At 44.8% G+C, this 25,000-nt stretch overlaps 4 protein-coding genes across 26 annotated transcripts in view; 1 reads left to right on the plus strand and 3 right to left on the minus strand.

Moving 5' to 3' along the window:
- Positions 1-2,714, plus strand: part of LOC146313693 (regulating synaptic membrane exocytosis protein 2-like) — a 51,871-nt gene extending 49,157 nt beyond the window's left edge. For all 22 annotated transcript variants that reach the window (XM_084739531.1, XM_084739532.1, XM_084739548.1 and 19 more), the window contains 2 exons: positions 33-172; positions 1,731-2,714. In XM_084739531.1, coding sequence (XP_084595657.1) covers positions 33-172; positions 1,731-1,919 — 329 coding nt within the window. In that variant the 3' untranslated portion in view covers positions 1,920-2,714. The remainder of the gene's footprint in view (positions 1-32; positions 173-1,730) is intronic.
- Positions 2,715-6,202: 3,488 nt separating this feature from the next.
- Positions 6,203-16,853, minus strand: lrp12 (low density lipoprotein receptor-related protein 12). Its single transcript, XM_084738966.1, has 11 exons — positions 15,993-16,853; positions 15,104-15,160; positions 14,825-14,960; positions 14,536-14,738; positions 13,399-13,646; positions 12,107-12,256; positions 10,472-10,693; positions 10,128-10,394; positions 9,826-10,028; positions 9,608-9,740; positions 6,203-7,826 (listed from the first exon to the last, which is right to left on the minus strand). The coding sequence occupies exons 1-11, from the start codon at positions 16,045-16,047 to the stop codon at positions 6,885-6,887; spliced, it is 2,616 nt and encodes an 871-aa protein (XP_084595092.1). The 5' UTR covers positions 16,048-16,853; the 3' UTR covers positions 6,203-6,884.
- A 1,985-nt stretch (positions 16,854-18,838) lies between these two features.
- Positions 18,839-22,928, minus strand: ntaq1 (N-terminal glutamine amidase 1). Of its 2 annotated transcripts, none has more exons than XM_084738932.1 (7): positions 22,796-22,928; positions 22,053-22,152; positions 20,088-20,138; positions 19,819-19,967; positions 19,423-19,547; positions 18,934-19,326; positions 18,839-18,900 (listed from the first exon to the last, which is right to left on the minus strand). In XM_084738932.1, the coding sequence occupies exons 1-6, from the start codon at positions 22,855-22,857 to the stop codon at positions 19,178-19,180; spliced, it is 636 nt and encodes a 211-aa protein (XP_084595058.1). In that variant the 5' UTR covers positions 22,858-22,928; the 3' UTR covers positions 18,839-18,900; positions 18,934-19,177. The 2 variants fall into 2 exon arrangements, with proteins under 2 accessions (XP_084595058.1, XP_084595059.1); XM_084738933.1 differs by having other exon boundaries at positions 19,819-19,881; positions 22,796-22,927.
- An 849-nt stretch (positions 22,929-23,777) lies between these two features.
- The window catches only part of bop1 (BOP1 ribosomal biogenesis factor), an 8,052-nt gene continuing 6,829 nt past the window's right edge, over positions 23,778-25,000 (minus strand). Inside the window, exons 12-15 of the mRNA XM_084738934.1 lie at positions 24,928-25,000; positions 24,513-24,597; positions 24,302-24,409; positions 23,778-24,201 (exon numbers count right to left, since the gene is read on the minus strand). The exon at positions 24,928-25,000 is cut by the window's right edge and continues 219 nt beyond it. Coding sequence (XP_084595060.1) covers positions 24,048-24,201; positions 24,302-24,409; positions 24,513-24,597; positions 24,928-25,000 — 420 coding nt within the window. The 3' untranslated portion in view covers positions 23,778-24,047. The remainder of the gene's footprint in view (positions 24,202-24,301; positions 24,410-24,512; positions 24,598-24,927) is intronic.

Here is a 25,000-nt window from a genome sequence, read left to right on the forward strand (position 1 = left end):
TGTTTGTTAACGGGGTGTGTGTTTGTGTGTAGCTCCGTATGTGAAGGTGTATCTGATGGATAACGGGAAGTGTGTGTTGAAGAGAAGAACTCGTCTGGCGAGAAAAACACTCGACCCTCTTTATCAACAACAGCTGCAGTTTGAAGAAAATCCAGAAGGAAAAGTTCTGCAGGTACAAACACAAACACGAAGTTGTGATCGTAGGTGTCACATGACGGCGGTGTTGTTGTGATCGTAGGTGTCACATGACGGCGGTGTTGTTGTGATCGTAGGTGTCACATGACAGCAGTGTTGTTGTGATTGTAAGCTAGGGTTGGACGATTGGACGACTATATCGTCTGTTGACGATGGGCTGAATCCATCGCCGTTTGCTTTTTTTGCCTGATTTTTATGGCGATAATTGTCATTTTCTTTTGCTAATGTAACATCGGCAGAGTGACGGCCTCTGCTCTGCACCGCGCTCTCATCCAGCGGTGCAGGACACGCCCACTCAGCCGACCACGAGTGATCTGATCTGGTGACGAGTGAAAAAAGTCTGCAGAGTCCGACTCTTTAAACTGTTTCCACGCAGTGAAGTGAGGATTTATTTTGACCAAACCAGAGTTGGTGACTGTTGGAAGAGCAGACAGAATAACAAAGACAGTCTTGGTGAGTTTTACATGTTTTTCTGTCAAGTTTAATGAAATGTGTTTTCTGAGACGTTAACGAGCCAATTAAGTTTGTATTAGTTTGGTAAAAGAGAGAAACTTGAGTTCAGAAGGTGAACGGTTGTATTTCTCAGTTTAAAGTGGAAAATAAGTGTAAAAACGTAGTTTCTGGACACTTTGTGAGTTTATTTTGTCCACTGGACGTAGTGAACGTACGCAGCGTGTTTAACAGCACGCGTCTCCCAGCTGAGACCTGAGAGGACGGGAGGAGGTGGGCGGGGCGACGATGGTATCACCAATCACCGATGGATGGACTGACGATGATCGCTTGGAAAATGTTAGCATATCGCCCAACTCTATTGTAAGTGTCACATGACTGGTGTTGTTATCGTAGGCGTCACATGACAGCAGTGTTGTTGTCATACGTGTCACATGACTGGTGTTGGCGTCACATGACAGCAGTGTTGTTGTCATACGTGTCACATGACTGGTGTTGTTATCGTAGGCGTCACATGACTGGTGTTGTTATCGTAGGCGTCACATGACTGGTGTTATCGTAGGCGTCACATGACTGGTGTTGTTATCGTAGGCGTCACATGACTGGTGTTGTTATCGTAGGCGTCACATGACTGGTGTTATCGTAGGCGTCACATGACTGGTGTTGTTATCGTAGGCGTCACATGACTGGTGTTGGCGTCACATGACAGCAGTGTTGTTGTCATACGTGTCACATGACTGGTGTTGTTATCGTAGGCGTCACATGACAGCAGTGTTGTTGTCATACGTGTCACATGACTGGTGTTGTTATCGTAGGCGTCACATGACAGCAGTGTTGTTGTCATACGTGTCACATGACTGGTGTTGTTATCGTAGGCGTCACATGACTGGTGTTGTTATCGTAGGCGTCACATGACTGGTGTTGTTATCGTAGGCGTCACATGACTGGTGTTGTTATCGTAGGCGTCACATGACTGGTGTTATCATTGATGTCACATGACACCACATGAATATGTCAATTTTTCACCCTTTAAAGTCTCTCTGTCTCTGTCTGTCTGCCTCTGACCTGTCTGTCTCTCTGTGTAGATCATCGTCTGGGGTGACTACGGTCGGATGGATCATAAATCCTTCATGGGCGCTGCTCAGATCCTATTGGATGATCTGGACCTGTCCAACATGGTGATTGGCTGGTTTAAACTCTTTCCTGCCACCTCACTGGTGGACCCTACTTTGGCCCCACTGACAAATAAGGAGACAGAAGGCAGCAAGTCGTAGCGTCTGGGGGCAGGACCAACAGTGTCGCCATAGTAATGGGCCGGGAGGGAGCAGGAAGGGACATGCTGTCACTGGGCGGAGCCTTAAAAAAAAGTCCCATGATCCTCCTCTGCTGCTGCATGCTGCATGATGACATCACATCAATGACATAACAGTGTCACAATGATGTCACCGCGAGGAAGTTGGAGGATCTACTCCCTGATGCTCAAACAGGAAATGACTCTCCCAGTGAGGGCGGGGCCCACAGCAAAGGATGCTGGGAAAAGAAAGGAGAGGAGCAGCCATGACCTCCAGCTGCCAGTCTATCACAGCAGCTCCTCAGAAGTCATGTGACTGTTAGAGGCATGAAACCATAGACTAGTTTCCATGGAGACGCAGGAACATGGAGGTCTGGTTCTTTATGTTTTTGCATGGAACATTAAAACATAAAAAACATCAACTGTGAACAAAGTTAAAGAACACGAGAACATGAAAACTGTCAAATAAAAAGATTCTCAACGCTCAGTGGTTCTCTCTGAAAATGTGTTCTAAACAACAGGACAACTAAGGTTATGTTAGGTTCTCTAAGGTTCTACAGGCATCATTGATAGGATTCTTTAAGTTTCTTCTCATCACTGACATGACAAAAAAGATTCTTTGTATCAACTCTGGTTCTCTTAAAGTTCTACAGGCATCACTGACAACATTCTTGGAAGGATCTTATGGTGTTGCTCTGTATGTTATGGTTCTTTAAAGGTTCTGTTGGTATTGCTGAGATTCTGATTCAATAAAGCTCTAATAGTCTGGCTGACAAGATTTTGACTCTATAAAGGTTCTACAGGCATTGCGACAAGATTCTGGTTCTAGTAGGTATAGGTTCTAGTGGTATTGCTGATAAAGTTCTGCTATTAATTCAGGCAAAATTCTGGATATATGAAGGTTCTATGCATATTCCTGACAAGGTTCTGGTTTTTGATTCTATAAATGTTCTAAATGTGCTGCTACTAACATTCTGGATCATAAAAGTTATTGCTAACAAGATGTGGGTTCTATAAAAGGTTCTACTAGTACTGCTTCCAAGTCTACTGGTTCTGTAAATTTTCTTCATGTATCACTGACGAGACTTGAAGGTTCTACATGTGACTATGGAGAACAAAGACTATTCTGATTGAATGTTTGAACGTTCATAATACAGATGTTGTTTATTGTTTAATAAAGAACAAAGAACAAACAACATCAGTATATTTTTTAAATTGTTACGTTTCATTAATTATACTTTATGATAAAATGTTTATGAACTCGTCTCCACGGCAACAGTTAAATATTTAAATCCGTCTCCAGCTTAAGTTTTCTGTTTTTACTTTGACCAACTCAGAACAAGATTATATCTTTATTCTCTTCATCATGTTTTGTTCCAACAACCAAAGAATTTAAAAATCTTTTCAGTGTGGAAATATTTTCCTTCTGCTGTCGACTGAAACCACAAAGTCTCTTCGCAATTTAACAAATTTATTTCAGAAGCAAATGATGAGATATGATCAGATTTGTTTTTTTAATCACATTGCATTTGTGTATTTCAGGTTCCCTGTTGATGAACTAGGTTCTGTTAAATAAACCCCTAAAAATGTGTATCGTGGTTTATTGAAACAAAATCAGACTCAGTGAAGCGCAGGATTAAGTCTGGAAGACGTCCATCGAAACGTCCTTCAGTTCGTGGCACAAGACATTTATGGAGACGGAGACAGTGTTGGATGAAGGGAGGACGACCAAGAACATCTGAGGAAAACGTTTGATTGTTCTCCATGCTGCTGCCAGTGTTCCAGTTCCAGTGATCCTCCTCCATTAGTTGAAGCACATCGAGACGGTACTCGGTTTCTCGCCGTGTTCGCTGTAGCGTCGCCTCGTCAACGACATCGAGGATCTTTTACTTCGTGTGTGAAGCATGAATGTGATTAAAAACTTTGATAACCTCTGAGTACAAAGAACAAATCTGATCAATATCTCATCAATTGCTTTTGTAATAAATGTGTTAAATTGTACAGAGACGTCCGGAGACGAACAGAAGAAACCAGCTCAGTGAAGCCGGCGTCCTTCACTGTGACCCGCCTGGAAACGTCACATGATCACTGAGATCATTATTAAATAAGAGAAGAACTGGACTGAAACATGAACCTTTAATCATCTTTAGTGCAGTTTAACAGTTTTTAACAGTTTCTTACTTTTTACAGACTCAAAGAAAAACTAAACACCAAACAATCTGAATCATGCAGGTCAGAAAAACAACAACAGCTACACAACAACCAATTAACACAAGAATAATTAGAATAACAACAACAACAACAACAACAATAATAATAATAATAATAATAATAATAATGATAATAAATATACACACTCACACGAGGTCAGCTGAGATCTGAGTACCAAAAACAAACATTATAAATACAGACGGTCCGTTTGGAACGATGGCTTCAGTTTGACGAGGAAGAGGATGAGGAAGAGGAGGAGGAGGAGTTTAAGTGTTCTCACAAAATCTTAAAATCTTTAGAATCCAGAAGAACATTTAACAGAACCTTCAGAACGATGGAACAGGCCCTCTGACTCAGAGGGTTCTCCACAGTCTAGGTCTCAGAATGTAAACATGACTCATGACCTTTGACCTTTTATATGTTCAGATCGAGAACGTTCCTGTAGAACAATTAGATGTTGAACCTTTTCTCCGTCAGTCAATAACCCTTTAGAACCGGTCTGTAGGTTTGTGCATCAAGAAGCAGTTCTAAACAAAAATTGATTTTACAGGAATCATTAACTCTGTTTATTGATTCTGACACAAAGTCTCAGATTAACAATCATCTTCATTGCTGATCAATCTGTCAATCATTTTCCCGATTCATCGATAGATAAGTCCTGTCACAATCTTGTCAGTCGAAGAACATGTCGGAACACGGAGGACACAAGGACATTTGAAGCGACATGCTGCCACCCAGATGTCCTTTACAGAGACATTCCTGACTTACAGGGAGAATCGATAAATCCGCTGATTGATTGGTTCAAATGGTGAGTAGATGTCTCCACACTAGGACAAGTTTTTCAAGTCTTTCCTGTAACAATTATTTTCATTATTGATCAATCTGTTGATCAGTTTCTGGAGTAATCGATCAGTAAAGTCAGCAAACCCCAAAACAGACCACTGTCACCACGGTTACTGAGCTAATGTCAGAATCAATGAAATCTAATCAATACCCAAACCTACAGTCGGGGCGCCGACCAGGTGGGAACATTTAGTACCAGGAAGGAACCACACAGGAACCTGAAGCTTCTGTAGGGACCAGAATGAGGGCCACATGACCTGGGGAGGTAGCCCAGCTAGCATTAGCACCAATCGTTAGCAAACTGCTGCCTGAGGGATCGATTCAGTCGATAAAGATCAATATATTACAAAAGGACTGTGGTGTTGTGCTTCATTTTCAATATACATGAATATCAGTTGATTCAAATTAGCAGCTGATTCACAGCGCTGATCAATTTAAACATGAAATTAGATTCTGTCAACATTTCAACAGAAAGAACATTTGGTTTGTTTTTTAATGTAAACGAGTAAAACTGATGGTTCCTCTAAAGTCTGCTACGATTGATTTGTTCTTGTGCAGCACACTGACGGTTCTCTAACCTGTGTTTTAGAACCCTGATGGTGTCTGAAATGTTTTATTTTCCTATTTTTCACCAATAAAAAGTGGTGGTACCACCACAACCTTCCCATTTGATTCCTGGTGTCAATATTTTAAAAAGTGGGTTCGTCTGTCTGTGCGCCGTTTGGGTCAGGAGCTCGTGTGGACGTCAATTCAAGATGGCCGACATGACTGCCGCAGGATCTGTCGCCCCTGACAACATCAAAGATTCTCAACAGACACCATCATGGTTCTAAAATTCAGGTGCGTGGGAACATATTTGTCCTACTAGACCATGAATATCACAAATCAGATCAAAGTATCAGTCAAAATAATCAGCTTTATATTTTTAAATAGTTCAGTCCTATTGATTATCATCAATAATCAGGAATAAATTGATATTTCTGGAGTGTAGAGTGTAAATATGTGACCTGGTTGAAAGCTCAGGAACAGCAGTTTGTTTTCTGTCAGAAATCAATGAGTCGACAAAATCTTAAACTCTCTCCACTGGTCACATGACCCCGTGTCTTAAAGGGGAACATTTAAATTGACGACTGACGAGGAGTCCAGCGTGTCCAACGTGTCCCCTGTTCAGAGGTTCGTGTTCTCGGGGAACATCAGTCTGCTCTATCATAGTTTACAGTCGTACCAACGAAGAAGTCGTACCGCACAGGGCGTGGCCTGCAGGGTGGAGGGAGTGTTTCAATGGACGGACAAACGGACAGACCGTGGGAACAACGGGACAGTTTTCATAGTCATACCAACATCACAATCCAATCAGTGACTTAATTTCCCCTCTGTCTCTGATTGGTCCGTTCATCTCCACAACACTGAGAGCTAACCTTTGATCCAGCTAACATGCTAACAGGTGTCAGATTATCCCTTGTCAAATAGCTATCTTACTGTAGTCCAGTCTGATCTGTTAGCCTGTTTGCTAATTGTAGTTCGGTGTGAGAAGGTAGCATGTTGGCTAGCCGTCTGAAGTCTGAGGTGTTGGGTCAGGGTAGCATTAGTAGTGTTAGCCAGTCACTTAGCATATTAGCAAACTATTTGGATAGGAAAAGGATAGTATTAACAGGATTACTCATGTCAGCTAGCATGTTAGCTAGCTGTAGGTGTTGGGTCAGGGTAATACTGACTTCTCAGTTAGAATGTTAGCTAACAGATGTTGAGTCGGGGTAGTATTAGCATTAACCTGTCAGTTAGCATGTTAGCTATCTGTAAGTGTTGGGTCAGGGTAATAGTAGCATTAACCTGTCAGTTAGCACGTTAGCTAGCTGTACGTGTTGGGTCAGGGTAATAGTAGCATGTTAGCGTGTTAGCAGAGCAGCAGCAGCTCATCGTCGCTGCTCTCCGTCTTGCCTGTGGCCTCCAGACAGGCGTCAGGGATCTGAGCTGTGTGGACCATTCCACAGTGTTCACAGGGACCATCCCTCCCTCCCCGACAGCCGTTTCCACGGTGATGACGAGAGGCATGGCCTGTGGTGGAAGAGGGGTGTGGCTCCAGCAGTGGCTGTCGGACGTCACCAATTGAGGATGCAGAGTCAGAGTCAGAGACAGGGATCAGGAGCTCCACGTCCTCCTCTTCTTCTCTGCTTCCTTGCCGCTCGGCAGTCTCAACCCCACCTCTTCCCGTCTCCAGCTGGCGAAGTGGACTGTGATTGGTCCAGGTCTGGTCCTGCTGGTTCTGGCTAGTTCTCGTCAGGTTCCTGGCGAGGCGGTGCAAGTTCTGAGCCAGTCGCTGTAAGGCGGAGGTGGGTGGAGACTGAAACTCTGTGGCATCACCATGACAGGTGGGATCTGGACTTGAGGTCACCACTGTGACAGGGCTGGAGGGGGGCGGGGCCTCTCTGGGCCTTTCACGTCCTCGATTGCGGCCAGGTGTTGGGGTCAAGGAGGTTGCAGAGGCCGTCACAGATACCACTGCCTCCACAGCGGTGGTGGGCGGTGTTTTCTGGGGGAGGGGAGCAACAGATCCGCCGACGGCGCCCACACCACGCTCCCTCCCTCGCTCGCCCTCTGTGTCTGTGTCATCCGAGTCCGGAGACAGCAGGTCTGAACCAGAACTCCCAGTGCTCCCAGTGCCAGCACTGTCCTCCAGGTCAGCAGAGACCAGAGCTAAAGAACCAGACCGTCGGGAACGCGAGAAGGTGAAGAGACGGCGCCACAGGTTGCTATGACGACTGGAGGAAGGGAGTCTGAGGGAGGTGAAACCCAGCTGAGAGCGGACGGCCAGACGGAGGTTCTCCAGGACGGACGCCTGAGTGGACAGAGAGGACAAAACAATAAAATTAATAAATAAAAAAAATAAGTCCTAGCAGCTTTGGTGACTTTGACATAGTTGCTTGTGTATGTAGCGTCCTCCTTTCTAGCGTCCTCATGACGCGCGATTCTGTGGGACGTGACACATTATGTGCAAAATTCTACTGAGGAAGATCTTCGACTATGATCAAAAGCTGTAACGTGACTGTTAACTCAAACACACTGATGTGACATCTAGGGATTTTCCTGGCGACTAATTTCCCTGTCGATTAAATACAAAAATTAATTTAGACTAGTCGACTAGTCTAACACTAAGAAAACACTCAGAAAACAGTTCAAATTTAGCAGAATTTATTAATTTATAATATTAAACACTATCCAAAAAAACACTGTGTGTATTAAGAGCCGTTAATCAGTCTACAATCAACAAATCGTACTTTAAATGCCGCTGACATGTGCGCTACAAGCCTCTCACAGACTGAAGAGGGTCACAGTGTCTGCAGGTAAAGGACCCAGAGCTAACGTTAGCCGCCAGCCCGACACACAGCGTGGCTAACGTTAGCTGCAGCCCGACACACAGCGTGGCTAACGTTAGCCGCCAGCCCGACACACAGCGTGGATAACGTTAGCTGCAGCCCGACACACAGCGTGGCTAACGTTAGCCGCCAGCCCGACACACAGCGTGGATAACGTTAGCTGCAGCCCGACACACAGCGTGGCTAACGTTAGCCGCCAGCCCGACACACAGCGTGGCTAACGTTAGCTGCAGCCCGACACACAGCGTGGCTAACGTTAGCTGCAGCCTGACACACAGCGTGGCTAACGTTAGCTGCAGCCTGACACACAGCGTGGCTAACGTTAGCAGTGCTAGCAGTAGCTCCCCTTGCAGGTTTATGTCGGTGTCTGTGTTTAATGTGGTCACATGTTTCTCCAGTTGAGTGAATATACACACCTGAACAAAATCTTAAGACCGGGAGAAAAGTTACAAGTATTCACATTTCACAGTGGTGGATCGTAACCAGGCTGCAAGTGGAGCTTCAAAATGTGAAAAGAACAAACAGGAGCAAGAGACAAAGAGTAGAAAGTAGGCAATTTATTGAAAACTGCATTTGAACTCAAACAGGCTGTTCATCAGCTGATCAAAAGTTTAAGACCGTAGCCTTAAAAGGGCAAAATCTGCGCAAAAATCTGTCTTTCATGTCATTTTCTTTCAACGCTGTCATGACCTCCTGATGGCAAAGGCACAAAGGCTTTCTGTTTTTGAACATGGCACAAGAAAGGCGTCTTGCACCGCGCCATCGCTGCTGAGGTTGGACACAGTAAGACAGTCGACAGTCGTCTCTCTATTGTTTGTCTCTTGCTCCTGTTTGTTCACCTGCAGCCTGGTTACGATCCACCACTGTGAAATGTGAATACTTGTAACTTTTCTCCCGGTCTTAAGATTTTGTTCAGGAGTGTATATCAGATTATTCTGTCACAGTCTACATTCATCTGTACGACTTTGCTGATATAAACATCTGGGGTTGCCATGGCGATCGGTTCATATGCGCCGGGCGAGAGGAGCCGCCGCAACAGATAACTGACATCATGCACGGAGGAAATATTGATAAATATTTTAAACCACTAGTATTTCTGGTGCCGTCTAGCGAGGGTGGGGACGTTTAATCATGTAGTCAACTAATCGCGCGCATCCATGGTGACATCATCAGGTGTCTTGTTCGATGAGGTGAGTCAGCTACCTGAGAGGACCACCTGTCCAAACAGTGTGTGTGTGTTTACCTGGCTCCCTGAGCACACTGGGAAATCCTCCACAGGTGGGATCAGTCCCTGGGCAATCAGCTGTCCATAAGAGGGCGGGGCTTCCCTCCTCAGCAGCTCCGCCTCCACTCTGGACAGTTGAGTCTCAAATGACCTGCAATGACCAATTACACGGGTCGAATCAGCTCACAGCTAACAGTAACACCAATGACCAATCGGAGGCGTCCCTCGGCCCTCACCTGCGTTCAAACATGCGCAGCGAGTAGAGTTTGCAGGTGCAGCCGAGAGCAATGACCAATAGGAGGCCACAGATGAGGCTGCCGATGACGGCAGCGGTGATGACTCTTGTGGGAACGATGACGGGACAACTCTCCTCGTCGCTGCCATCACCGCAGTCGTCCTGAGCGTCGCACACCCATGACTCGAACACACAGCGGTTATTCTGCAGGAGGTCAGAGGTCACAGACCTGTTAGCTGGAGTCCATTAACACAGACGTCAGGAGAATGTTTGTCACGTTACCGTCACACGGATTTTCGGTACCTTGCAGTGGAAGTTCCCCGGCTGACAGAAGAAGCAGTTCTTCTCGTCAGAGCCGTTGGGGCAGCGGTTCTGGTAGTTGCAGCGGTCTGATCTCGGGTAACACGCTCCGTTTCTGGAACAGGGGAACTCATCCTCCTGACACGAAGAACAGTTCAGCTCGTCCCGACCATTGGGACAGTGCCAGTACCCGTCACAGCGCTGCTGCTCCGTGTAACAGCCCCAGTTCCCCCCACATGGAACCTCCCAGGGCAGGCAGAACCCGTCCACCTGAACACAGAAGGTTAAATCAAACACCCCATAAATCAAGCGCACCTGGTTTAACAGGCGAAATAAATTAAACGCACCTGGTAGGTGACATTGAAGCCTCTGGCGGCGTTGATCTTGTCGGCATAGAAGTGAACTCGGAGCTGACCGGATGATGACACCACAGCAACCGGTGCTCTGGAGTCGAAGGCAGTCAGTACCCTAAGGAGACGGCGAGGGTTCTCCTCCAGGCCGTCATACACCTTCACATAGTCGCCGTAACCTGTTCCATCCAGTTTGAAATCTGTGAACCTCAGGATAACCTGCAGGAAGGAAGATCAGGGCGTTATTTCAGCAGGTCAGGGGAGAACCTGTGGGTTCAGAGGTCGGGGGAGAACCTGTGGGTTCAGAGGTCGGGGGAGAACCTGTGGGTTCAGAGGTCAGGGGAGAACCTGTGGGTTCAGAGGTCGGGGGAGAACCTGTGGAGTTGGAAGTTGGGGGAGAACCTGTGGGTTCAGAGGTCGGGGGAGAACCTGTGGGTTCAGAGGTCGGGGGAGAACCTGTGGGTTCAGAGGTCAGGGGAGAACCTGTGGGTTCAGAGGTCGGGGGAGAACCTGTGGAGTTGGAAGTCGGGGGAGAACCTGTGGGTTCAGAGGTCGGGGGAGAACCTGTGGGTTCAGAGGTCGGGGGAGAACCTGTGGAGTTGGAAGTCGGGGGAGAACCTGTGGGTTCAGAGGTCGGGGGAGAACCTGTGGGTTCAGAGGTCGGGGGAGAACCTGTGGAGTTGGAAGTTGGGGGAGAACCTGTGGGTTCAGAGGTCGGGGGAGAACCTGTGGGTTCAGAGGTCGGGGGAGAACCTGTGGGTTCAGAGGTCGGGGGAGAACCTGTGGAGTTGGAAGTCGGGGGAGAACCTGTGGGTTCAGAGGTCGGGGGAGAACCTGTGGGTTCAGAGGTCGGGGGAGAACCTGTGGAGTTGGAAGTCGGGGGAGAACCTGTGGGTTCAGAGGTCGGGGGAGAACCTGTGGGTTCAGAGGTCGGGGGAGAACCTGTGGGGTTCAGAGGTCAGGGGAGAACCTGTGGGTTCAGAGGTCAGGGGAGAACCTGTGGGTTCAGAGGTTGGGGAGAACCTGTGGGTTCAGAGGTCAGGGAGAACCTGTGGAGTTGGAAGTCGGGGGAGAACCTGTGGGGTTCAGAGGTCGGGGGAGAACCTGTGGGTTCAGAGGTCGGGGGAGAACCTGTGGAGTTGGAAGTCGGGGGAGAACCTGTGGGGTTGGAAGTCGGGGGAGAACCTGTGGGGTTCAGAGGTCGGGGGAGAACCTGTGGGTTCAGAGGTCGGGGGAGAACCTGTGGAGTTGGAAGTCGGGGGAGAACCTGTGGGTTCAGAGGTCGAGGGAGAACCTGTGGGTTCAGAGGTCGGGGGAGAACCTGTGGGTTCAGAGGTCGAGGGAGAACCTGTGGGTTCAGAGGTCGAGGGAGAACCTGTGGGTTCAGAGGTCGGGGGAGAACCTGTGGAGTTGGAAGTCGGGGGAGAACCTGTGGGGTTGGAAGTCGGGGGAGAACCTGTGGGTTCAGAGGTCGGGGGAGAACCTGTGGGTTCAGAGGTCGGGGGAGAACCTGTGGAGTTGGAAGTCGGGGGAGAACCTGTGGGGTTCAGAGGTCGGGGGAGAACCTGTGGGTTCAGAGGTCGAGGGAGAACCTGTGGGGTTGGAAGTCAGAGGTCAGGGTTGAGACGTTACCTTTCTGTGGTCTCCGGTGTCGATCAGCCAGGTGCAGTTGCTCCCTGGAGGGTAAAAGTCGGGGTAGTTTGGAGAACTGAAGGAACCATAGAAGTTCCTTAACCATTCTCCACATGTAGGAACATCGCAGTCGATCTCATCGCCCAGGTCCTGGAACCACAAACAGAACATTATGTATAACATGCTGAAACTGCAACAATTAATCCATGAATCAATTGTTGATTGATGATTAAATTAATCATCATCTATCTTGTCAGTTCAAAAATGGGTCCAAATGATTGTGACAGGATCAATCAATCAATCGATTGAGAATCAAGAGATTAATGTAAACAGTGGTTAGATGCAGGAGCAGAGGGGTTAAAGTTGAACAGTTGTTGTGGCAGTAAATGCTCAGTTTGACCATGACCAGTTCCTGTGCTGATCTCTGATCAGCTAAAGTGTGGATCAATATAAATATATGTAATCAATGCCTTACTGAGCAACAACCTCATGTTTGTGTTTATTGTCAAAAAACAGACTTGAAGCAGAAATAAACACTTCAGGTTGAGGCTGAGAGAGAAACGTGATCTGAGATCAGAGAGGACGAGGCCATCGTCCTGCAGCTGTGACCTCTGATGACACCTGCTCCTGTCTGGACTGGTCTGGACTGGTTTGGACTGGTTTGGACTGGTGTTCAACTGGTCTGGACTGGTTTGGACTGGTCTGGACTGGTTTGGACTGGTTTGGACTGGTGTTCAACTGGTCTGGACTGGTTTGGACTGGTTTGGACTTGTTTGGACTAGTTTGAACTGGTTTGGACTGGTCTGGACTGGTTTGGACTGGTTTGGACTTGTTTGGACTAGTCTGAACTGGTTTGGACTGGTCTGGACTGGTTTGGACTTGTTTGGACTAGTTTGAACTGGTTTGGACTGGTTTGGACTGGTCTGGACTGGTTTGGACTTGTTTGGACTAGTTTGAACTGGTCTGGACTGGTCTGAACTGGTGTTGAACTGGTCTGAACTGATGTTGAACTGGTCTGAACTGATGTTGAACTGGTCTGAACTGATGTTGAACTGGTCTGAACTGGTTTGGGCTGGTTTGGGCTGGTGTTCAACTGGTCTGGACTGGTTTGGGCTGGTTTGGGCTGGTGTTGAAGTGGTCTGAACTGGTCTGAACTGATGTTGAACTGATGTTGAACTGGTCTGAACTGATGTTGAACTGGTCTGAACTGATGTTGAACTGGTCTGAACTGATGTTGAACTGGTCTGAACTGATGTTGAACTGGTCTGGGCCGGTCTGGACCGGTCTGTTACCTGGCAGTCGATGCTGCCATCGCAGCGCAGGCTGTGGGGCAGGCAGGTGTAGATGCGGGTGTAGCGGGACAGGCAGGGGAACTGGTTGAGGCTGCAGGGCTGGAAGGAGAACGGAGAATCGACACACAGCTCCTCGTCCGAGTTGTCTCCACACTCATCCATTGAGTTACAGCGCCACCAGTCTGGGATGCACTTCCCATTTGAACAGTGGAACTGGTCCACATCACAGCTGGACGCCTCTGGCTTACCTGCAACAACACCGTGTGATTGGTTATTGATTAATGATGGCACCGAGGGAAAAATCTGCCCTCAGAGGATTCCCATCAGCCTCTGAGCCTGAATGTCGTCACTCTGCCAACAGCGTCTCCTCTATAAACAACTGTGATGTAACAGTGAGAGGAAGTGCCGAGCTGGACGCCAGGTTCAACCCACAGGAGGGTCAAGGTGAGACGAGTCTGCAGGGCCTGTAACAGGACTTCACTTCAATCTGACATGATTTAATGACACACTTTGTGAAAATTAACCGGCTCAATCTTGTCAACTGAAAAATTTCAACTAGTGATCAATCTGACAACAATTTTTCCACTAATTGATTAGTTGTTTGGTCCATAAAACTTTGAAAAATGTTGATCCGAGACCAAAATGATGTCCTCAAATGCCTTGTTGTCTCCACAACTCAAAGATATTCAGTTAACTGTCCTTATTGAACTAACAGGGATTTAATTGGACCAAACCAGAGTCAGTTATGGTCCGAGCAGTGGACAGACTAACAAAGATGGCTTTGATGAGTCTTCCTTGTTTTTCGGTGGTTACCGAGGAGTTGACCAGTCGATTAAGCTCATCTCAGTTCAGTGAAAGACAGAAACTTGAATTCAGCAGGTGAACGGCTGTATTTCTCCGTTAAAAAAGAAAAATATGTGTGAGAATATTTACTCAGTTGACACTTGGTTTATTTTATTTATGGGACAGAGTGAACGTATGAAAAGTAGTGAATTCAGTTTGTTCTCTTTTCCCAGCCGAGACTGAGACGAGGGAAGGAGGTGGGATGAAGAGATCGCCGGTCGCTCACAGATGAGTCGACAACGGTCGATTGGAAAATTTAAACCTATCGTCTAACCCTAATCCCTGCGTCCTCACCGGTGACGTAGGACAGCCTGAAGCCTTTCCCCGTCAGACTGTCGTCAGAGTGGAAGTGGATCCAGACGTGGTCCTGGGATGAGATGTAGGGGGGCGGCAGAGACGAGCCGCAGACCCTCAGACCGTCTAGGCTCCTGTAGCTGCTGATGGACATCCAGTCTGAGGAGCAGCGGTGGGACCCCTGGAGGTCAAAGTCTTGGAAACTAGGGCAGGGCGAAGAGGACAGCGTTATAACAAGGGTCCTGTAACCATGGAAACAGCAGTCCGTCCGCGTCTCTCTGTGTTTTACCTGATGGTGACAGTGTCTCCCGGTCGTCCTCTGATGTTCCAGCTGCAGTTCAGTCGAGCAGGATACTGAAAGGGCCACCCGGGACTGGTGATGACGCCGCTGGATGCTCGCAGGAGCTCCGCCACCTCGCCACAGGCTGGACGGACAGGGAGAGACAGATGGAAAGAGGAAGACAGAGACAGACAGAGAGACAGGCAGTTAGACTGACACTGCACGCGCTCTTTTCATCCGTCCTGGCATTCATTTGCTGTGACATCATCAACGTGGTTGTGGCCTCACCGTTCGAAATCCCAGATACATAGACATTGTCATTCCTCTGAGACGCAGCGATGCATCCTGGGAATCAACACAAACACAGTAAAGAGGAAGCTGTTGCATCAGAACAAACAAACAGAATATTTCTGTTCATGCTGTATTGATTATTGACTGATCAATTAATCATCTGAGACATCAGACAGTCACAGCTACTCAAAAGTGTTCTTGTCTTTCGTTATGAAAGACTGACAAGGACACAAAAACGTCAAAGACATCACAAAATGATTACTGGAGAAAAACAATCAGTAAATTAGAGCTGCAGAGATTCATTGATGAATTGCCAATTATTCTGAGAACTGGTTAATCAACGATCAGATATTTATGATGTTTCGTTAATCAACAGTAACAACGTTCAGTTAATCAAATTAATATCTTCATTTTCAGTGGAAGATGTCAAAACGTGGAGAATTTGGAGCCACATCTGCTGCCTGTAACAATGATTTTCATTATTGATCTACTGATTGATTACAATCAAAAGTTGAAAAAATAGGTCTAAATGTGAAAATAGGTGGAGCACACAGACGTACATGATCTAGAAATCAATCTGATAATATTTTTTCCACTAATTGATCAATTGTTTGGTCCACAAAATGTCAGAAAACGTTGTCCAAGATGACGTCTTCAAATGTCTTGTTTTGTCCACAACTCAAAGATCTTCAGTTTACAGTCAGAGAGGAGGAAAAAGACTCAAACCAATTTATTGATCATCAGAATAGTTGATGATTAATTTAATAATCAATTTGTCTATGGATCGTTCCAACACATTCATGCGATTAAAAAGAAAAGCTTCAAACAGGAAGTGATGTCACAGTGTTAATGAGGAGGACCACAGGTCCAGAGTCAGTGAACTCACCTGACAGGATGAGCAGGTAGACGACGCTCTGCCTGCAGCCTGATCTGAGGGCCATAATGACCCAGAGGTCTGTGATGATGATGATGAAGGTCAGAGCACAGCTGGACCAGCTGACAGCTGCATGTCAGTCACAAATCAAACCTGAAATCTGCCCAGAGACAGCTGACACACACACACTGACCCGACCTGTTAGCTTAGCATCAGCTGGACTCTCCAAAACTGACCTCAGACTTGTTAGCTTAGCATCAGCTACACTCTCACACACATGAACAGACTGCTGTATGTGTGTAGTCTAATTCTAGCCCGCTAACTAAGCTAAGCTAACAGCAGAGCTAGCTGCTCTCACATCATTAGCAGCCTGTCTCCTGCCGATGGAAACAAAGACACTGTTAGCTAACAGCTAACGTTAGCAGCTGTTAGCTCAAGACAAGTGACCCTTTACAGAGACATGTAATCAGACTACCGTTACACTCCGCTATGTGAACACGCACACGCATACCGGACCGTTCACAAACACACACACGGCTAACACAAAGAGCAGCTAGCTGTCAGGCTAACATCAGTAACACTGGTCCGTTAGCTGCAAGATGCTAACTGTGGCTAGCGGAGGTTAAAGCTAACGGTGCCGTCGTCCTCCTCCTGCGGAGCGGGAGCGCTCACTAACCCGTTCTGACCCGGGTCAAACCCACTGACATGACGCGCACCAGGTGAGCTCGGGTGAGACGTTATCAGCGCGAGCGGTGCTCCATCTTCACATTCTGAGTTAGCTGTTAGCTGTTAGCTGTTAGCTTTGTGTGAAGCTGGACAACAACAGTCCGCAGGCAGCACACCCCCCCTCTGAGTGTGTGTGTGTGTGTGTGTGTGTGTGTGTGTGTGTGTGTGGATAAGCCCCGCCCCTCCTTGTGTATCTTTGTGGCGTCACGAGCCCATCAATATTATGTAATAAATCAGCCTGAAAGTGAAGTTTATCGATCTGATTCATATCGAACAAGAACTAATGATAAACACGGTTTACGTCATGATGGCGGAAGGCGGGTCTAAATATCACGTTAATTATTTTACAGTGAAGAATTATTCACATTATAAGAATAAAATATATTTTAAATATATGAAGGTTTATATACTTTACATTTTTTAAACATAATAAATACAGAATGTAAAATAATTCGACCCTCCCGAAAGTTTTATGTGAATTGAATTTAAATATTTGGACTTTTTCAGTCTTAACTGAAAAGTAATACTTTTTCTCCGGTTTTTCTTTTCATGCTGACAAATTTTATGTATCACATATAGTTTTTTTTATTATAACTTCTTTCAAATAATTATTTGATTATTTATTTGGATGTTTGTTTATTTAAATGTTTTTGCTTTTTCTCCAAATCCCATTGGCTGAGAACAGACAGCTCAACAATTTATACCAAAAACAGACTTTAGTTCAAAAAATGTAATTTATTTTTTTATTTGATTTTTAAATTAATTATACAGATTTTATTACAAACTAAACACACACACACACACACACACACACACACACATAGACACACACACACACACACACACACACACACACACACACACACACACACACACACACACATCAGTAATGAAGTCAGTCTGTCACCTGTTCTCACCTGAGTTTAACATTTTTCAACATAAAACTACAGCAAACTTGAAGCTAATGTAGGCTAACATTAGCGTTGGCTGTCCTTCAGTCTCTGGTTCTGTAACGTGATGTTCTGCTCACTGGAACACAGATCTTTGTGTCTTAATGTGTCCAAGATGTGTGGTGATGTTTAAGAATCAAATTGTTTTTTCTTTCATATCTTGTGGCACAAACTGTAACGTTAGCTAGGAAGTAGCTGAATGCTAACATTAGCTCACAGTAGCTAATGTGTTATCAAACCTGTAGTTTTATCTTGAAACGTCCCGATGATTTTCTGTCATTGTGTTTTCAGTTGCTGATCAATCAGGAAGCAGTGACATTAAAATGATTGGTCAGATTCAACCTGAAACACAGCAGGACACCTGAGTGTGATGTCACAGGAAATGACCACCGAATTGAAGCTTGATCTGGTGTTTATATATTATTATATCTGGATCACACACAGAATAACGTGAACACGTAAGAGTCTAACTTAACTTGAATGTTTTCAGTTCAGTCTTTTTTATTCTCTAACATCCCACAGTGAGTTTATTACAGTTTATAACAAGTCTGTTTAATCCTGACATGTTTATAACCTACAGAAGTTAATGAGACCATCAGAGACAAGATTGTCTGTTATTATTTATGCCTGTTTACAGTTAAGAAGCAGGAGATTTTTATTGAATTTTTATTGTAAACATCTGCTTTTGTCCACAGAGGCTCCAAAATCAACACAATATTAAAGTTCAGTGTCGGAGCTTGAACTTAAAAATACATTTATTAAGAGTTCGTTCATCTGACAGGAAGTCAAAGATGACAATATTATTATTATTGTTGTTGTTGTTGTTGTTGGAATGATGTCACACTCCAGACTGTGTTCCACTGCAAATCTGAACAAGACGTTTGTTGTACTGAACTTGTCCACTGATGCCACTGTGTGTTTGACTTTGATGAACACAGCAGCCATCTTGGATTTTGTGGACACGGTCTGTGAGGTTCCTCAAAACTCAAAACTCCACGACAGAAATCCGACTCCAGGGGAAAGTTCAAAGTGAAAACTGAAATTTCAGCTTCACAGTTAAAACATAACACACCAATCTAAACAGTCCAACTGTGACATCATTACAGTGAAACAGCGGCTCATAGTGACATCATCACACTGAGACACCAAGCAGATATACGTTTTCATGGTGACATTAACATTCAATTAAAAATCTGGTTTATAACCTGCAGAAGTCATTCCCTGTACAGGTGGCAAGTCAGGACCTGCCCTCTGAATCTGATTGGATAAGTCATGACTCACCCTACTCTCAACCTGATTGGCTCGTACTTGACTTGCCTTCATGGGTTTGGGTGATTTGGTTTGAGTAAGTAATGAGGACTGGGGACGGTTAGGGTAAGAATATCAGTGTAAGCCAATCAGAGGCAGAGTAAAGCAGGACATGACTTCGCCATCTTGAGAAAAAAACAGGAGCCCAGGTGAGCAGAGAGCAGGTAAATACTGAGTGAGCAACAGGAGACGCTGTGACTGTCCAAGCTAAAGCTACGAGGACGATGAAGCTGCTGCTGACGATGATGATGGTGGCAAACTATTTCCTGTGTACGTCTGTAGGAAGTGTTCCAGACTGAAGACCCGCCCCCAGCCCACAGCAGGGCTCATACTGATGAAGTCATCCAGGTTCATCTGACTCTCTGTGGAGGAAACACATCACAGTGATGTCATCATGACATCTGAGGCTTTACATCATCAATCATGCTGACATCACATTCCAGGAGGAGTCATGTGACCTGTGGAGCGTATGGGAGGGTAGAGTGGGGGGGGCATCGTCCACGACCCATCAGGTTTCCTCATGTGAGAACGATCCGACGCAAAGTTCAACAGGAAGCTGTCAGCAGCAATGACCCGCAACTTCCTGTCAGGACACAGATGCAGTGATGTCACTGTGATTTCACACACACACACACACACACACACACACACACACACACACCAGCCTGTCAGTGTTCAGGTGTGCGTGTTACCTGTGGTGTTCAGGTGTGTGTGTTACCTGTGGTGTTCAGGTGTGTTACCTGTGGTGTTCAGGTGTGTGTGTTACCTGTGGTGTTCAGGTGTGTGTGTTACCCGTGGTGTTCAGGTGTGTTACCTGTGGTGTGTGTGTTACCTGTGGTGTTCAGGTGTGTTACCTGTGGTACGCAGGGTTGATGTGGCGGTCTGAGCGGAGGGCCTCAGCAGCGTACAGCTTTAGGCTGCAAGGAAACGACAGCTCAGAGTCCAAATCGTATACAAGAGGTTCCATCTGAAGGCCAACGTGCAGCAGAACCACATGGTAATCCTGGAACAAGTTATGTCATCATTAATGACATCATTATGTTCAATAAACTGTCTGTGACATCACAGTTATTATTAAACTGTAACAGTAATAGTAACATAATTAAACAGCAACATCACAGACCCAGATGACTGGCTGGTCTCCACGCCCAGACTTCTGCCTCCACAGAGGAACCTGATGGAGAACAAAATAGAATGTCAGTGGAATAACAAGACAGGTGTTCTTTAGAGAACAAGACATGTTGTAAGGAACCTGGCAGATGTTTTTCAGAACCTGATAGATGTTTTATAGAACTTGAAAGATGTCTTATAGAACCTGAGATGTTTTAGAGAACCTAATAGATGTTTTATAGAACCCAACAGATGTTTTCTAGAACCTGACAGATGTTTTCTAGAACCTGACAGATGTTTTATAGAACCTGCTAGATGTTTTATAGAACCTGACAAACGTTTTAGAGAACCTGAGAGATGTTTTATAGAATCTGACAGATGTTTTAGAGAACCTGACAGATGTTTTATAGAACCTGACAGATGTTTTCTAGAACCCAACAGATGTTTTCTAGAACCTGACAGATGTTTTATAGAACCTGACAGATGTTTTCTAGAACCTGACAAACGTTTTAGAGAACCCAACAGATGTTTTCTAGAACCTGACAGATGTTTTCTAGAACCTGACAGATGTTTTATAGAACCTGCTAGATGTTTTATAGAACCTGACAAACGTTTTAGAGAACCTGAGAGATGTTTTATAGAATCTGACAGATGTTTTCCAGAACCCGAAAGATGTTTTATAGAACCTAACAGATGTTTTATAGAACCTGCTAGATGTTTTCTAGAACCTGACAAACGTTTTAGAGAACCTGACAGATTTTTTCTAGAACCTGCTAGATGTTTTCTAGAACCTGAAAGATGTTTTATAGAACCTGAGAGATGTTTTATAGAACCCAACAGATGTTTTCTAGAACCTGATAGATGTTTTCTAGAACCTAACAGATGTTTTCTAGAACCTGCTAGATGTTTTCCAGAACCTGAAAGATGTTTTCTAGAACCTGAGAGATGTTTCTAGAACCTGAAAGATGTTTTATAGAACCCAACAGATGTTTTATAGAACCTGACAGATGTTTTATAGAACCTGAGAGAGGTTTTATAGAACCTGACAAACGTTTTAGAGAACCTGACAGATGTTTTCTAGAACCTGCTAGATGTTTTATAGAACCTGACAGATGTTTTCTAGAACCTGCTAGATGTTTTATAGAACCTGAAAGATGTTTTCTAGAACCTGACAGATGTTTTAGAGAACCTGACAGATGTTTTCCAGAACCTGAAAGATGTTTTCTAGAACCTGAGATGTTTTCTAGAACCTGACAGATGTTTTCTAGAACCTGAGAGATGTTTTATAGAACCTGACAAATGTTTTAGAGAACCTGACAGATGTTTTATAGAACCTGAGAGATGTTTTAGAGAACCTGACAGAAGTTTTAGAAAACCTGACAGATGTTTTAGAGAACCTGACAGATGTTTTATAGAACCTGACAAACGTTTTAGAGAACCTGACAGATGTTTTAGAGAACCTGATTAACATTTTAGAGAATGTGACAGATGTTTTATAGAACCTTACAGAAGTTTTAGAAAACCTGGCAGATGTTTTAGAGAACCTGACAGATGTTTTAGAGAACCTGAAAAACATTTTAGAAAACCTGGCAGATGTTTTATAGAACCTGACAGATGTTTTAGAAAACCTAGTGGATGTTTTAGAGAACCTGACAGATGTTTTATAGAACCTGACAAAAGTTTTAGAGAACCTGACAGATGTTTTATAGAACCTGACAGATGTTTTAGAAAACCTAGTGGATGTTTTAGAGAACCTGACAGATGTTTTATAGAACCTGACAGAAGTTTTAGAAAACCTAGTGGATGTTTTAGAGAACCTAGCCAGCGTAATATAAAATTGGTTAGTTGTTTTATGGAACCTGGCAGATGTTTTGAAAAACTGACATATTTTATAGAACCTGACAAATGTTTTAGATAATGTTCTGTAGAACAAGGCAGATATGTTTTTGCAGCTTCATGTTCTCCTGTGTGTTCTCACCATTCTGTTGTCATTAGAGATGAAAAGCACAAACAGTTCTTCCAGCAATGCGGTTCTCTCAGTTCTCACCAACTCACAGAGTTTCCAAACATTTTCTTCACTGCAGAACAAAAAACAGACAACAGAACCAGTAGAACCAGTTAGCAGAAACCGTGCTGAACTGGTCCTTTTTATTGGTTCTACTCTGGTAGAACCTTGATGTGACCCAACAGGTGTCAGTATTGATAAACCCTCTGAGACCGATCAAATACACTCACGGATGTTCTTTCACCTGAGAACAAGGTTCTTCCTGTCAGCAGGCAGAACTCAGTGTTCATCCTGCAGATGATGAACTTTGTTCTACCTCAATGTTCCTTTGTGTTTCTTTGTTCCACCTATGAAAAAAGTTTTGTTTTTGTTTTACTGTGAACAAAAACTACTTTATCTGTTGAATAGTTACTCAGTTACTGTGAGTACTGGAGTACTGCTGTGTGTTATTGTAACTAATGTTACCAAAATGTTCCTTCAGGAGGAACAAAGTTCTTTTATCTTTATTTACTTTTGTGTCTGTAAAACTTCGCATTGATATTAATAATAATTATTTTAATTAACAGTCGTTTTATGTCACAGCTGAAAACTTTATGTGAAATACGGTAATGAAACACCGAGAGCAGTCAAAGTACTACACGGTATTAAACTACATGTTCTAGTGTAACAGAACGCAGTAGAACCACAGGAAACCTGTATTATCAGAGTATATTTACCAGTAGCAGCTGGTGTAAACGCAGTCTTCTCGGCTCGGTATGATTCTCTCGCTGCGCTTCATGTTGGTGTCACACCGAAAACAGTCCGCCGGAAAACACTTAACGTCACATCCAGCAAACCCTTCAAATTAAAAGCTTCCATTGACCGGAGGTTCATTTGGATTTTTTTTAAACTTTCAGGCTGATCTCTGCTAGCAGGGCGGAAAATGAAGCTACTAAAATCAAACACATCCAACCGGAAATCTAACATTAGCCTTCAAAATAGAAGCTGAAAACTCAAATTACCTCCAATCTATTGAAGACTGCACGGGATCCTACTCATCTGTAATTTAACACACCTGAGCACACGTCATCAGATGTTATGTTCGCTGTAGCTGGTTAATACGAGTATCTGCTGTGTTCTAAATCTGAATATTGATGATCAGATTTCTTTGAGCTTCAGGAGGCTGTGATGATGGTCCACACTGGTCTGTAGTGGTCCGTACTGGTTCCTACTGGTCCACACTGGTAGATGCTGGGGGAATGCGGTGTTCATATTTACATATTATAGCAGAAGATAGTCATGTTGATAAAGTCACATGAATGAATGAATGAATGAATGAATGAATGAATGAATGAAGCAACCATTCTGGACCAAACAAGTAACTGATTAATGGAGAAAAAGATCGATAATGAAAATAATCTTTACAGAAACAACTTGAAAAATATGTCCAAACGTGTCACATGTGGATGGACGTATTTTTCCACTGATAAGATTGTGACAGTAATTAATCGATTAAAAGATAAAATGATCAACAATGAAAATAATCATTAGTTGCATCTTAAACCCATCTGGTTCTGAATCAACTGTTTCATCCTAAATGCACAACAAACACTGATTTAAATATTGATCGTATTCATGGACAGGAAGCAGAAACACTGTGTGCACAGAATCACCATGGTAACAAAACACAGTGTCTGATGTAACAAACAAACAAACAGGTGGGAAAATTTCAGTTTATTTAAAAACAAACACAAAGAAAAGAAGTTACGGGGTCAAAGGTTAAACACATCAGAGTTAGAAAGGTTCTGTTCACTGTCCTGGGCAGCAGCATCTGGTGTTCTAGCAACCGGAACCCCCTCTACACCATGGGTGGATTACCAGGCAGGTTGCTAGGATACCACAGGTGAGATCATATGACCACCTCCACCTGTGAACGGACAGGGTGACCAGATGCCACACTGGTTGGCTGGTTAGTTGCTAGGCAGGTTGCTAGGTAAAGAGGCGGATGGTGGCGTCGGCTCCTGACGAGAAGATCCAGGGCTGTGTGGGGTGAAAGGTCACGTCCAGGACACCAAGGTCATGAGTGATCACATGACCTCTGAGGACCTTCACCGGGACAATCAACGGGTTCTGCAGCAGGTCGCTGGGGGGAGAGAGTCAGTGTGGAGTACTTTGTGTAGAACTGTGGATATTGCAGTGTGTATTATTGTGTGTATTTTAGTGTGTGTCTTAGTGGGTATTACTTGTAAACAGTCCCGTGACAGACAATGACAGATCCGTCGTCAGATGCTGAGGCAAACAGCGGGTACTGTCTGTGATAGGCCACGCCCCTCACCGCCTTCTTATGGTGTCTGCAAATAGGAAGCGATCAATTACATCAACTTGATCAATAAAAGAAGAGGATCAACAACTACATGAACAATACGATCAATAGAAGGGTGAACGGGTCCATACCGTAGCATCTTGTAGGGCTTGGTTGAGAGGTCGAGATCGAACCAGCTCAGCCTGCAGTCGTAACTCCCACAGATCACATGATCTCCTGAGGACACAGAGAGACAGGTGAGACACAAGCTCCACCCCTCGGCTGTGATGTCACCTTAGTACTGTCCAATCATATTCTGGCTTTAGAAAGATTGTTCAGCTGGTTCTGTGTTTCAGCCAAGAAGATAAAGACCACGGTACGAGTCGTGGCATGCCGAGGTGACCTTGGTGTGAAGGTCAGAGCAGACCTCGCCACGTCACAGAACTGTGGAAGGAACTGAGGACGCTCAGGAAAAGTTGGTGGAAACTCTGAACCAACTAAGCTCAGAGCTGTCAGACATGTTTTAAAGCTACGCCGAGGAAATGTTTGGCTGGAACGTTCCGTTACCTCCAGGGTGGACGGCCATGCTGGAGATCCACTTGGAATTGGCCTGTAGTTTTTTGGTCATTTCCTGTTTGAC

The sequence above is a fragment of the Lutjanus erythropterus genome, chromosome 16, assembly GCF_056507025.1.
Source record: "Lutjanus erythropterus isolate fLutEry1 chromosome 16, fLutEry1.hap2, whole genome shotgun sequence".
NCBI classification, from domain to species: domain Eukaryota; kingdom Metazoa; phylum Chordata; class Actinopteri; order Lutjaniformes; family Lutjanidae; genus Lutjanus; species Lutjanus erythropterus.